The 13,770-nt window shown below is 46.0% G+C and overlaps 1 protein-coding gene across 12 annotated transcripts in view; it reads left to right on the forward strand.

Annotated features, from left to right (window-relative positions):
- Positions 1-6: 6 nt before the first annotated feature.
- The window catches only part of BEND7 (BEN domain containing 7), a 92,420-nt gene continuing 78,656 nt past the window's right edge, over positions 7-13,770 (forward strand). For 10 of the 12 annotated variants that reach the window (XR_012374567.1, XM_073879905.1, XM_073879900.1 and 7 more), the window contains exons 1-2: positions 7-493; positions 2,757-2,840. Coding sequence is in view for 10 of the 12 variants with exons in the window: in XM_073879905.1 (XP_073736006.1) it covers positions 433-493; positions 2,757-2,840 (145 nt within the window). In the remaining 2 variants the exon portion in view is untranslated. The remainder of the gene's footprint in view (positions 494-2,756; positions 2,841-13,770) is intronic. The other 2 variants (XM_073879902.1, XM_073879901.1) reach the window with 2 other exon arrangements.

The following is a 13,770-nucleotide window of genomic DNA, read 5'->3' on the forward strand; positions in this document are numbered from 1 at the left end:
CGGCCCGCGGCCAGCGCGCAGGGCGCCGGCAGCACCCGGCCCGCCGCGCCGCGCCCTCCCCGCCCCCAACTCGCTCCCCAACGGAAAGTTCGGCTCCGGCTGCGTGTGGCACAGAGACCGGGAATGAGAAGGGGTCGGGGGGCGTGCTGAGGGGACCGGGCGGCGGCGGCGAGGCGGGGGCAACTTCTCCCGGGAAAGCGCCTCCTGCCGACCCCGCGAGCCGCAGCCCCCGAGTGGGCTCGAGGTGGTTTTTCCCTTGCCTTTGCCTCCCCCTGCGGATTCAAGACACGGACCTTGGTCCTGGTGCTCCCGCTGCCGGGTGGCAGGAGCCAGCGCTGCCGCCGCCACCGCCGCCGCCGCCGCCGCCTCGGCCGCCGCTCCCTCCGCCCGCCGGCCGCCCCCTGGCCGCAGCCCCTGCCTCCTGCCAGCACCATGGAGTTCTCCGAGAGGAAAAGGAGCAGGAAATCCCAGAGCTTCAAACTGGTGAGCCGAGGTAAGCGGCGGGCCGCGCCGGGCCGGGCGGGGGGCGTGCGGGCGGCGGAGGGAGGACTTGGCGCCGCGTAAACATCCCCGCGCCCGGCCCGCCGCCCCTCGCCCCGCGCCGCGGCCGCGCGTCCCACGCCGGGGGTCCGGGCTTCCGGGACCCCCGAATCTCCTCCCGCGGGGGCCGCGGCCGCACACGCCGCGCGGCGGGGAAAGTTGTGCGGGGGGGAGGCAGGATGTTATTCAGCGTAAACAAGTCGGAGGGCACATCAGGAAATTAGCAAACAATGACACTTGGGGAGCCGAGAGCCTTCTTTGGTATTCCACTCCTGTGGCTAGGTTGGGGGTTGGGGGAGAACTGCCTCTCCGTCAGGCCGTGCACACACGGATCCCCGACCAATGGTTGTGGGTTTGCTTTCTTTTTCCCCCCCAAACAGTAGCAAAAAAGGTGGTGGTTCTTTTAAGAACCAGAAAGAAGCTCATTAGGTGGACGAGGCCAAATGAGAATTGTTGACCTCCGGCATCTTTTCTGGAGACGTTATTTGGGTTGGAAAGGTATTTTGGAATAGATCCCTTATCGGTCAGAAAAGTATCCCTATTTAAAAAAAAAAAAAAAAATCCAGCCGGTTCCTGACGATTTAACAGGTGTACACCGCGGTTTTCTGGCTTGGGTCTATTTTATCAGGGGAGGGGAAAGTTGAATCGCCTTGCCTGTGTTCAGTTACTTGTCAGAGGCTTTATTTTCCTTACTGGACTTTGTCAGAGACGATGAGAACTTAAGAGCAGACATTAAAATATGTCTTAAAATGCATTGTGTCACCTTAAATGAGAGGCAGGTGACTTTTTTCGTCCTAATGTCACAAGTCCTGATATTGAGTTTGGAATCACCTTGTTTAAATATCTTCTTTGAGTCAACTTGAGGTCAAAACCAAACCACAGAACCTGTCCCTTCTCTTCTGTTTTATCTAGCACTGGCATCAGAGAGCAAGGCGATTGTTTGAACAACCTGGGGAAGTCACATGTGAGGTGATGAAAATTAGAGGGGGATTCCAAGTAATAGAGCTTTTCAAACTAAGCTGAGCTAACTATGATGTAGATTCCATAAAGCCTGCTTTTGGCTAGCCTGAAAATGGTTTGACTATAGACATTTTGAAGATCTGCGCATATCTGTTTCCCCTGATTTAGTTTGGAGGCTGTTTAATGAAAGAGGCCTGAAATAGTTTTCCGTATTCAAAATATATGGCTCTTCCCTCTTTCTCTGTGTGGATTACTCAGTCATTTGTACTTTAAAAATCTTCCATATGTGACTGGCCTGTTGGTCTATTGATTCATTCAGGAATGTAGGCTGCTTTCTTATTTATGACCTCAGGGAACTTAACTACTTTATCTGAAAAGTGAGAGTAGTTTTGTAGACCTTGTCCTGTCAGGTCTCCTGCCACAAAAAAGGGAATGGCTGTTAAGAAGGAACCTCTATTTTCTTACCTAGACGATCCTACTTTTTAGAACTAGACCATTGGCAAGCCCAGCAGCCTCCGTAGAGAATAAGGAGGCTCATAAAGTACTGTATTTTTAAAAAGTTTGACTGACATAGCAAGTTTTTCATTTTCCTTTTCTTTAAATTATGGGTCTGATTATTCTCTCTGCAGGTGCATTTTTCGCAAATAAACTATCGTATATTAGAGTGCAGTAGCTGAATGCAAAAGATTGTGTGAAAGACAAGAATCTTGCTTTCTTATCTAGACTAGACTATATTTGAAATAACAAATCAGTATTTTTCGTGTGTGCTTTCCGGTAAGCTGCTTAGAGGCTGGGATTTTGCTGGGTAAACTGAGAAAACTGAGTGTTGGGTTGCCCTAAAGCATGCTATTGATATACGGTACTCATGGAAATGAGTTGTGGAGATAATTTTGGAATCACCCGCTGGCCTATGATTGGGCAAGGTTTTTCTTTCCCTTATAAACATACTTGTCATTTGAAAGCAAAAAGGCCTAGTAATTGGCATCTCTGGGCCAAATTTACTGTGAAAACCATGTGATCAGCAAAGCTGTTTTCTAAAGTCAAAGTAATATTTCAAGTTTGTGTACTTCTTCAGAGTAAGCAAAGTTTTAGGGATTATTAGTGACTACAAATTCGGTGGTTAATCGAGTTATTGGAAATTATATTTATAATTTATAGATTCTACATCTTATATATAATGAGAGTCTAGTTTTTATTGTTTATTCATAACTTGCAGGTCATTAGAATTTTAATTTTTGGTTGTTTTCTCATCCCAGATTATCACCATGAGGTATATAAGATCTCAGAATTCAGCAACGATGTTAATGGGGAGGCCAAAGAGACCCAACCCATTTATTTAGGTAGGTTCCTATGTCAATTAATTTCTCAGCAAAACAGTGTGGCCATTTGCAATTAGGGGGAAGGGGAAAAAAAAAAAAAAAAAGATTGTGCCAGAACGGGAAATGTCTGCCATTGCTTAATGTATGACATTCTTTTCAAGACCTTTTATTTTACAGATTGCCAATATATCCCTTATTAACATTGCTAAAAGTTGTAATTTCAGACATAAATGTTTATTAGTGTCTACACACAGTACTAATTATCACTCACTCCCAGAGCCAGCTGCTGACAGTGCAGGTTTGTCGCTCTGTGCTCACCCCATTTACATTGCATATTCGCTGGCATGCTTCACTAGCAATAGTCTGTGTAATTGGGGTATTACATCTTTGACATCTGGATAACAGAAATTCAATTTCCAGGAAGCTGCTATTTGTTTGGTTTTGCTTCTGCCTTGGGTGGGACAGAGGATTAATATGCTGTCTTATTACAATGTCCCTTCACCTCTGTGGCCTGGTTGCTAATCCTGCCATGACAAAATTAAATTAAATCTACAGTCAAAAAGCGTAAGGAAAATCAAAGTGTGATTGTCCGCCCAACCACCTCTTGAGAGTACTAGCTGTCATTTTCCTGGCCTTGTGTGCATCTCCCCCCGATATCTGTGGGCAGAGAGACTAGCCATGCTTTGCTCTTACCCTCCCTCATTCCCAGCTCACCTCAGGGACGGGCTGAGCAAAAGCAGCATCTGGGAGACCATCCGACAAGGGTAGCTGCATGATGAATAAGGAGGTAGTCAGGAGCATTGCCGGTCTCTCCAAGTGCAGCTTTTGGTACAAATGCCGTACGTGAGGGATCTTGCATGTGCAGTTTGTTATTTGTAGACCATGAACCCAAAATCAAACAACTTGCGATTTTGCCACTAAGACTCAAGTACCCATAAAGTAGGAGAAGTAGGAGTAGAGAGTAAACGGTGGCATGTGGCTTCCACCTTGCCCATCCTGCGCACCTCCCCACCCCCAGTAGTAGGGTGAGAGCTGGGTGCTGCATGGCAAGGGAGCAGAAAGTGGGAGAAAGGGCAGGAGGGATGAAAAGCAAGGGCCAGCTTTGCCAGCTGGGGGTATCGAGGGCTGAAGGAAGTAGGGTTGCTGCTCAGACCCAGTGTGTGTAGTACTGCAAATCCCAACAACGTGAAAGCCAGATGGTGGAGTACTCTGTCACCAGGATCTCTCTTTTTGGCTTTGAGGGAGAGAAACGGTGGGTTGCGAAGGACTGAGAAATCAAAACGGATACTTGATAGAGGTGAAACAGGAGGGAAGGCTCAGCATTTCTTACATAAGTGACCACTGAAGGCACGTAGATCTTTGCATCCTAGCAGAGACTGTCACTGAGGCCGGCAACTATGCTCAGCACCTGTTTACGGTTAAAAGAACTAAAAACCAAAAAGTAAATCACCAAGTGAAATGCTACAACCCAGAAAGAGAATATTCTTGGATTGTATTCTCTTCAGTTCCTTAAACTGAATCAATTGGAATTCTGTAGTTTCAGTTCCCTAAACTTGATTGGTTGGAATTCTGTATCTAAGTACCCCTCGTCTTAGTCATTGGAAATGAGGAATTTGCCTATTAGTAGAAAATGTACATTTATCATAAAAATGGAACATCATGTCCTTGGTTGAGTTATTCTTCAACAAAGCAGGCTTTTTCCCCCCGGTTCTGCTGTGTATTTGGAAAACAGTAAGGATGCTATACAGTGAGGCAATTCTGGGTACGACAGAGTAGGGGGATGAAGAACAGGAAGATGCTGGTGCTCAGAATTCAGTAAAATGCAAACTCTTGAGGGGCACACACTGCTGCTTTCATTTTTCCCAGCTCGAGTCCGGGAAGATAGAGAACATTAGCCAAAGACCAGGGTCAGGATAAGCTTTTCAAGTTGCTGGTTAAGACGGCCTCAGACATCAAGAGACCAAAGACTGAACAGTCTTGCCCATTCTGGGGGAAGTGGGATATGGTTCCCAGAGAACATTTGTGTTTTGTGATTTCCAGGTCAATTTTTTTAAAAACTGGAAGAGCAAATGATTATGCTAACATAATTTCTAGAGCAGTTGGGAATAGTTACTGAAAACATAGCAAATTAAAAATTTGGTTGTTGATGATGTTCTAAAACAGGCCTTTTTAGTTTATAGGTACTCTTCCCAAAATATAGATTTAAAGCATGTTTGTTTTATAAATTGCTAGAATCTATCCGTAATGTTACTTGCTCGGGTGTAGAATTCAGTGTGAGGTTTATGACATCCAAGGGAGTTTGTTAGCAAAACGCCAGAAGAACTGTTTCAACTATAATCTAAGTCCTAAAACATGGCCCCTAGGGTGTTGTATAAGATTTTCTGTGTTCAGACATATGTATTATTTTTAATATTATCTGCACCTATAAGATTAAAGTTCATGTCTCGGGAAAAGAGAGTGAGTGCTCTGGGTTTTGGCAGAGTTTCCACATGAAATCTATTTCTCTGGAATATTTTTAGGCTGTTGACTAATGTAGCACATCCAACATGGTAGGATAGCCCAATAGTGTGAATGGCTTGGCCGAGTGCTTTGGGAGTTACTCACACATTTTTAAGGTGATAATAGGGCCAGAGGAGGTTACTTTGCCCTGTGGACATTGACATTGTCAGGCTGGCTATGACGGGCTACCATAAAAATTTGAGCCCTGTTTGGAGAAAAACAAAAATTTGTTTTAATCAATTTAACAGATGTTTTCTGAGAAAAGACTATGCACTCAGCGCTTTTCTGGAATGGGAGTGGGGTTGGGGTAACCAAAGAAATGGAAAGGACAGAGACCTTGTTCTCAAAGATTAAGTCCAGTTGGGGAGATGGGACAAGTTCAGAACACAGTTAAGGAGCAACATTCAATAATCATACAGCTCCAGTCGTTGGGCACTCTCTGCGTGCACGGTGTTGACTGGAGCACCTCACATGAATTATCTCATTTACCTCTCAGGGCAAATCTGTAAGTCATTATCATCCCCATTTTGTACATGAGACTTGGATGTTTGGTAGCCTGCCAGGGCCTCTCAAGTAGCAAGTGCCATAGCTGGGATCCCAGTGCACATCGCCTGTGCTGGAAACACCCCACTGCTTGCCCCTCTGTGTGAACGATAATTAACTGACAAATAGGAACCACTAGGGCAATGAGCAAAAGCAGCGTTGGAAGGGAAGGATCAAATGTAGGGTCAAGTGGAAAGCTCTGGAAAGGCTAGACCTCGAACTTGGGGATGCTTTGGATAGGCAGAGGGGAGCTGGAGGAGATCCAGGTGGGAAGGGTGCCAGAAGCTATAGCAGAGAGGGAAGGGTCCTTAGAATCAGACGTTAAGTGAGGGTCGCCCGTTTAAAAACTGCTTCCACGCCTGTCATCCTGTGGTTTTTACTGTATTCCTGTAAGGTCACTGGAGCAGATGTTCTTATTCCCATTACCTAAGGACGGAACTGAGGCTCAGAGTAAAGCAACTTGCTCATAAATAGTGGAACCTGGAGTAGACCCACGGCTCCTGTCCAGAAATCTTTCCCCTGTACCATGTCAGGCCAGATAGTTCAAGGATCATCAGGAGACCTTACCTGGTATAGCAAGGCACTTTTGGAGAATATTTTAGTGAGATGGTAAGTTTATTACTTGTAACAATAACACAAACATTTGATAAAATCTCTTTTGAGACATTGGATTTTGTTTTAGATTTACTGTCATAATATATAAATTTGGAACATGTCTGATTTTCAGGTGTTCAGTCTCACTCATTTATTCACTTGACAAATATTTGTTGAGCTCCAATTATATGCCAGGCTCTGGCCCTGTTCTAGTTCCTTTTGATCCTTAGTTCTCTTACACAGCTTTCAGAAGACAAAGCACAGTGTACTGTAGCCATGCCAGTTGAGTGGGGTCGAGATGTCTGAATTTTGAAATCTTTTTCAGTGGCTTTGCTGCTGCCAGCTGCCCCCACCAGGGTCCCCAGAGTCTCCTCAAAGATGACACACTCAGATAATCCCTACCCACTTTTCCAGGCTAGGGAGTCAGCCTCTCATGGCAATGTAAGTCTCCTTCCCGGAGAAGTGGGCAGGTGCATGTGTTAAATGGGGGTGCTCTTTACCTAGAGTCAGGCGGCCTGGGTCCTGCCTGCTTCCTGTTTCCTCCCAAGAGGGAAGGGGCCCCCGTGTGTCACCTTACCTGTGGCTGAAGTTCCATGAGTGAGAAGCACCCTCAAATAACATGAAGGTCCAAGTGGGCCTGAGTGTTTCTTGGGGTTAGAAACATGGCCAATAATGGTAGGTGTCATTTTGGGAGAGCTGGCTGTGTGCCAGGCACTATGGTAAGAACTTTGCATGTTACCCCAGGTGACACATCCCACCTCTGCCTCCCCACCTCTGCGGGCGTCTTGCAGCTTTTAGGGTGTCCTCGTCACCATGGAAAAACCTCTGGTCTGAATGGCTTCTCGGGTTTCCTACAGCACTAAAAGTAGGCCTGCTCATCCTCTAGGTCCACAGATGGCTTCCCAAACAATTGCAAGCAAAGTCAAGGTTGAGAGAGACTCTTGAACACTGATGGCTTCCTTGAATAGAAGCGCACGTGTAAATATGCTTCTGTAGCTGTAGATGCAGACTTAGACGCTCTTAGATATCACTCACTGCCTAAAGTTCGGGAGGTATTTGCAGTTAGGCCGGTCGCGTACTTGGATTAATCATTTAGCTAATATCTCAACTCCACCGTGAGGCAGCTGTTACATCTGTTATGGAGACAGGAAGCTGAGCTCGGAGGTGAAAGTGATTTGCGCAAGGGCTCACGGTAATTAGTAGTTGAGCATGCTTTAAAACCAGGTCCCTCGATGTCCGGTTCTGCACTCTCTCACTGTGTCAGGGCTGCTTGCTGTCCTGCCTTCCTCTGCCCTTCTGGCCACACGGGCTGAGCGGGGTGTGTGACTCCTCAGCCTCTCCGCGGCAGAGCGGGGCTCCGAATGTGAGAGGGGGCACCGTCTGGCGGTAGAGGGGGGGGCGGGCAGAAGCTTGGACTGGGCAGAGCCTGGGACCCACTTGGGAAGAAAGGAAGTAACGTGGGTTGAACATGTGCTGTGCATGGGGCACTTCCTGTACTGGAGGAGTAGTGTTATTTCCATTTTTAAGTGAAAAAGAGGGGTCTTTGGAAATGTCAGTTTGCCCAGGGTCAGAGAGCGCGCAGAGGAGAGCCTGGTGTTTCTGCTCTGCCGTGCGGCCTCTGAGACAGCCAGGCCCCCTCTCCTCCTCCTTTTGCTGTACTTTGTCTGCTCCTAGTTCACCTTCCTAGTCTTACCTCCTTCTTCTTCCTACTAAAAACGTGTGCTTATGTCAGCCTGGTCTCTTAGCATTCCTTCTGGGAGCACCTTGCCCTGCCCACGTGTGTGCCTCTCACCAGCCTGCTCTCTCCAGGCACTCCCATGTCTTCGCCCTTTTCCAGACTCCATCTATTAGAGTCCTATCTCCTATTGGTTTCTAAAACCCAATTCAAACATTACCTAGGCCTGGAGGCCTTCTCAGTTTGTCTAGCACATTAGAGAGAAGTCAGGTTTAAAGTCAGAAAACCTTGGTTTGAATCTCAGGTTAACAGTTAATAATACCTTGCCCAAAACTCTTGAGGGGTTTTCTTTATCTTCTGTAATAGAAAAGTAATGTTGGCCCGGACCTCCCCAGCAGGTTCCCCTGCAGCATATAGGAACCCCAAATGACAAAACACTTTTTCAAAGTAGGAAATGCTGTATTCTTATTTTTATTATCGCTTTGTGCCTTCTCCTTCTGGAAATAGAATTTAAATGTTCTTCTGAATATCTTAGCACTAAATAATAACATCATTCTTTTATGGCACTTACCACGTACTACCTAATACCTACTTATTTTGTACACGGCTTTATTGCCCTCCAAGTTACCCTGCAGACACCCCCATTCGCCCCCAAACCTGAACAATTACCGCATTGAATTGTGGTTGTTTATTTGCACCATCTCTCCTCATGTAAATTGTAAGATCACAGAGTGAGTGTGACCTGGATTCTTTTTCATATCCTTTGAAGCACACAGCACAGTGTTGTGTTCATAATAGGTACCCAGATGATAGGTACTCAAATACCTAAGTGCGTGAATATGTTGGACACCGTCATACAGACCAATGAAGAGTTGCTTTAATTTATTTTTTTAAAGATTTTATTTATTTATTTGAGAGAGAGAGAGAGCGCACAAGCGGGGGGAGAGGCAGAGGGAGAGGGAGAAGCAGGCTCCCATTGAGCAGGGATCCCGACTCAGGACTCGATCCCAGGACCCTGAGATCATGACTTGAGCCGAAGGCAGATGCTTAACCAACTGGAGCCACCCAGGCGCCCCTGAACAGTTGCTTTCAAATATACCACTCTGTTAAGATTTTGGAGACATTTAGTGAGCCAAACTAAAATATGCCACATTTAACTGGAAGAATCTTTTGTAATATATTCAACTAGCACAGAAATTTGGGATTTCTGATGTTGATTTGTGAGATACAACTTGAAATCTCTTTTTTTTACCTTCAAGTCTAGAAAAGACCAAAAAGGAGAGGCCCTCACGTACAAAAGCCAGCGACATGTTGAAAATCAAAACAAAAATGGTCTGTGCTCTCCTGGCTCCGTATTGTGCTGTAACATTGGTGCACCCTCTTAAGGGTGCTTAAGAGAGGACTGACCTGTTTATCAACTGCTTTTTGGCATTGTCTGGTTCTCAGGTTCCAGAGGAAGCGATTTTCCCTACCTAAATTTCAGGAAAACCAAAAGCCAAGCATTCAACAGGCCTTGGTGCGTGTCACACCGTGAGGGAGCGCACACGCTGTGCCCGCTTACCAACGCCCTTCCGTGTCCCAAGAAAAAGTTGCTTCTTTCTGTTTCTCTTCAAGACCTGGTGTGGTTCAGGAACCACCCTCGGGGTAAAATGTACCATACATTGTGATCATTTGCTGTTCCTACTCTGATCATGACCAAATCATTAGGGGGGGGAAAAAAAAACCTCCAAGAAGGACAGTCTCAAAGGAGATGTATTAACAATTTAGCCTCTTTGGTTCCCATGGGAATATGGATTTTTACTTTTGGAAGAAAATAACATGGCCATCTATAAGATAAAATAAAGATTTTGGAACAGTATGTTTTGCATCTCCAAGTTAAAAATAGATCTAGGACATTTACAAAGCAACTCTGTTATTCTCTTAAGTCACAGATTACTGGAGAGAACACTACCTGGAATCGAATGTGCCCAAATGTGCGTCCACAGTAGTAGGGGGTGTGGACCCCGCAAGGAGCAGATGCCCAAATCTGCAGAGGTTTATCCAGGGGCTGGGCCACTTGGGTTGCTCCTTGCCTGAACGTCTTCACTGTCTGCGGCTTTCAGGTTAGGACTGAGACCCCTCAGCCTGACAGATAAGACTCTGCATGAACTGCCACCTGTATCCTTGGAGCTTATTGCTGACGCTGTCCTTCCAGCTCCAGGGCGTCAGCCATACCAGACCGCTTTCATTCCTGTAACAAGAATCCGTCCTTGCCTTTGAAGCCAGGCACTTTCTCACCCTGGTGGCTGCACGGAAGCCACAGAAATTCCTCTGCTTGGAATTTCACACTTGCATCATCCTCCCTCTTCTTTGCTTGGCTTTCTCTTTTCCCTAAGGACTCCAAGTTTGATGTAACTTCCTCCAGGCAGTCTTCTCTGATTCCCCTCACCTCTCCCTCCGCAGCCTCCGGCGTGGTGCCATCACAGCAAAGGCATCGCTAGTTTACTTCTCTCTCTCCCCACCGGGGTATACACTCCCCGAGAATCATCCCTGTGTCCCCACTGCCCGGCACCACGCTGGTCATGTAATAATCATCAGTACATGCTCAGGGAATGAGTGAGATGTCCACTTTTAAATTCAAAGTAAAGTGGTGGAATCAGCCACTTGGAAACTTTATTATTCAACTCTCACCTCTAAGTTCTGCCCTGGCTTTAAGGGGTGAAAATTTACACTTCCTTCTTAGTAGCTAACTGGACCTCACATACCAAGAGTAAAATTTGTCAACACTGACTGACCATAGAAGCTTTATTTTTCATTTCCTATTTTTGTTCCTTTTTGATTAGGTTAATGGCAGGGCCCCCTCTTAAAGTTTAACTCTGAAAGAGGACGCACTTCTGTGCCTGTGGGCATATACCAGCCCCCTGCCCCCAGCGCCCTGCAGATAGACCATGCTGTGCGGGCACCTCCGGGACCTGCAGTCCCGTGGGCCTGGCGTCTGCCTTGCTGGGCTCTGCCTGGTATGACCTCTACCGCCCTCTCTGAGCCTTCATTTCTCCAGTCTCAGCTTGAATTCCTGCAGGGCAGGACTCCGTTGACCGTGTTTCTGGTACATGATACTTGACACAGTCGATTCTCGATAACTATTTTTGAACAAACAAATGAGTACCATGTTTAAAACATGTTAAAAATGCAACTTGCTGCCAATTATCAGCTGATCTGAGTGGGACCGTCTATTGTGGCGAGACGGGTTTTCTTGTGCAGCACTGTCCCGCGTGTTACAAGAGGACTGAATGTTGGCAGCATCAAAGTATGTAAACGTCAGGAGCACTCGCTCCCTACACATGTCAGCTGGCAGATGGTCCTCTGCAGGCCAAGGCTGTGGGGTTAGTTAGCTTTGAGCAGAGAAGCGCTATTGCTTTGCTCTAGACTAGACACCCCTTCACCTGGCTCTCTCCCAGATGCCCATGTGAAGGGGGCAGAAACAAGGGGCTGAGGTGGACCCACTCAGCCGCATCACCATACCCAGGGCAAGATCAAAGGGCACATTCCATTCATGGTCAGGTTACTGAGCCTCCTTTCTATACAAAGGACAGCTTATTACATGCATATTCGATCATATATTTTAAAATCATTAAGAAGTTTAGACAGATTTCCTTTCAGTATTCCAGACAATCAGTATCCTTGTAAATAAGAATCCATAAAACTGTTTTCTTAGTATTGCATTTTTTTCAAACATGTCCAAATATACTGTATCATTTGAACTGCAAGAGTTTTACAATGTTTTTTTACTTCGAAATCAAATTTTATATCTGAAAGGTTAATGGAGAAAACTAATTATGCTATCTGGTAACCAAATGTGTGATGAGACATTTGTCTCTGTAATTAACAGCAAGGAACTTTTATAGTTTCATAAAATCGAATGCTACATAGAAGTATGCTGTGAGCATTTGTTTGGATGAGGTGTCCAAAACAGAGATGTTTATGGATGATATAAAGTTGAACTGAAATGTAATGCAGGTGTCTCTGCATCTCACAGCATTTCTCATTGTTGAAATGGAGGCCAGAAGATTAATAACTTTACTTTGTCATGATAAAATAAGTAATGTGTTCTTGGAACAGTGGTACAGTACATAAGTTACTCAGTAATTCCAAGAATTTATTCTGTTCCAGGAATAATATCCTTAACAATTTATTTTTACAGAAAAAGTTGATGCAACATAATAGCCTTATGAAGTTGCTTGTATGGCTAATAGAATTATATCTCAAATGTGACTTTACACCTCCATATAAAATGTAAAGAACCCCACAAAAATGCAAGGTTAAGGTACAAGCTAAAAGTAAAAAATCAGGAGATGCAAAAGTTAAGGTTCTTCTGTTAACATTAACTCACGCTCATTGCACATATATAATTTTTTCAATTACTAGCAAGACTTTAATGGGTACTGTAATAAGCATTGTGTGAAATCCAGTTGAAAAGGAGTTGCTGCAGGAATGTTAGCCTTAGCTTTCTCTGTACGTTCGTTGTTCTGCTGTTTAGCTCTACTCTGGAAGTTAGAGCCCGCTGCCTTGCGCAAAACGGACATGTGCGGCCCAGATCTGACTTGCCTTCCTCTGGTCTGCTTTGGTCATTCTGGGCCAGCAACTTAGTCTCATCCTTCATTAAGTGGGGCACATGAGTCCCTGTCTATCACCTCTGATGAACTAGGAACATGATGAGGATGAGCTATGTTCCTTTGGGAAAGCTTTCATAAGAAGACATGATTGAATTTAGGCACCAAGTGGCCTCTGCTTCCAGCCCTGCACACTCCGTGGAAATGAGAATCAAAGACAACACAGATGTTGATCTACGTCTTGACGTGTCAGTGGTGTTTTCTTTCTCAGCTCTCCTCAACGGCAGCTTCTCGGCATATCTGATCCTAGAATTGCCTTATTCTTGTATTCACTTTGTGGGTATTTGGTGAGTAGCCATTAGTGCCAAGCTAAGAGATTTTGAAGCTCCCTAGGTTGCGATAGGGGGATGCAGGATTCTGCGGGAACACAGAATGGGGAGGCCCTGGCCAGGCCTGGGGGCTTAGGGGATATGGGCTTTGAGACGATGACATTCCCTTCCGCTGAGACCTGAAGGATAAGTGTGGGGTGGGGCTGGAGCTGAGGCTGTGTGAAGGCCAGGAAGTGAGAGCACTTCCAGACCACTGAGAGACCTTCCTTCTAAAGGAAAGCAGAGAGCCCTCCGGCTATCCATTACAGCCACTAATTGGATTGGTATTTAATTGTCCTGAAGTGAGGCCTGGGCGCCGGTATTTTTACAAAGTTGTCTAGGTGATCCTAATGTGCAGCCACGACCTGAGAGCCACCGGTTTAGAATAAGGGAGGTGGGGGTCGGGGAGGGGACTGTGGCAAGAGCTAGACTGGAGAAAGAAGGCAGGAGATGCAGAGCCGGGCTCCATCGTGAGGTGGTTGGCGTTCCAGTGAGGTGTGTCACATAATGCGGTTTGCGTGTTTGAGAGATCACACTGGCTTCGGGCTGGAAGAGGGATTGGAGGGAGGGGGCGCGACACTGGAGGCTTTTGGCAGTAGCCCCATCAAGAGATCATGGGAACCGGGGGATGGAGAGAAGTGGAAGGATTCAGAAGTCACAGTCAGCAGGACTCTGTGATTAAT

This window comes from Callorhinus ursinus, unplaced genomic scaffold (genome assembly GCF_003265705.2).
Source record: "Callorhinus ursinus isolate GAN/ISIS: 27379988/994484 unplaced genomic scaffold, GSC_fseal_2.0 scaffold36, whole genome shotgun sequence".
In the NCBI taxonomy this organism is placed as follows: domain Eukaryota; kingdom Metazoa; phylum Chordata; class Mammalia; order Carnivora; family Otariidae; genus Callorhinus; species Callorhinus ursinus.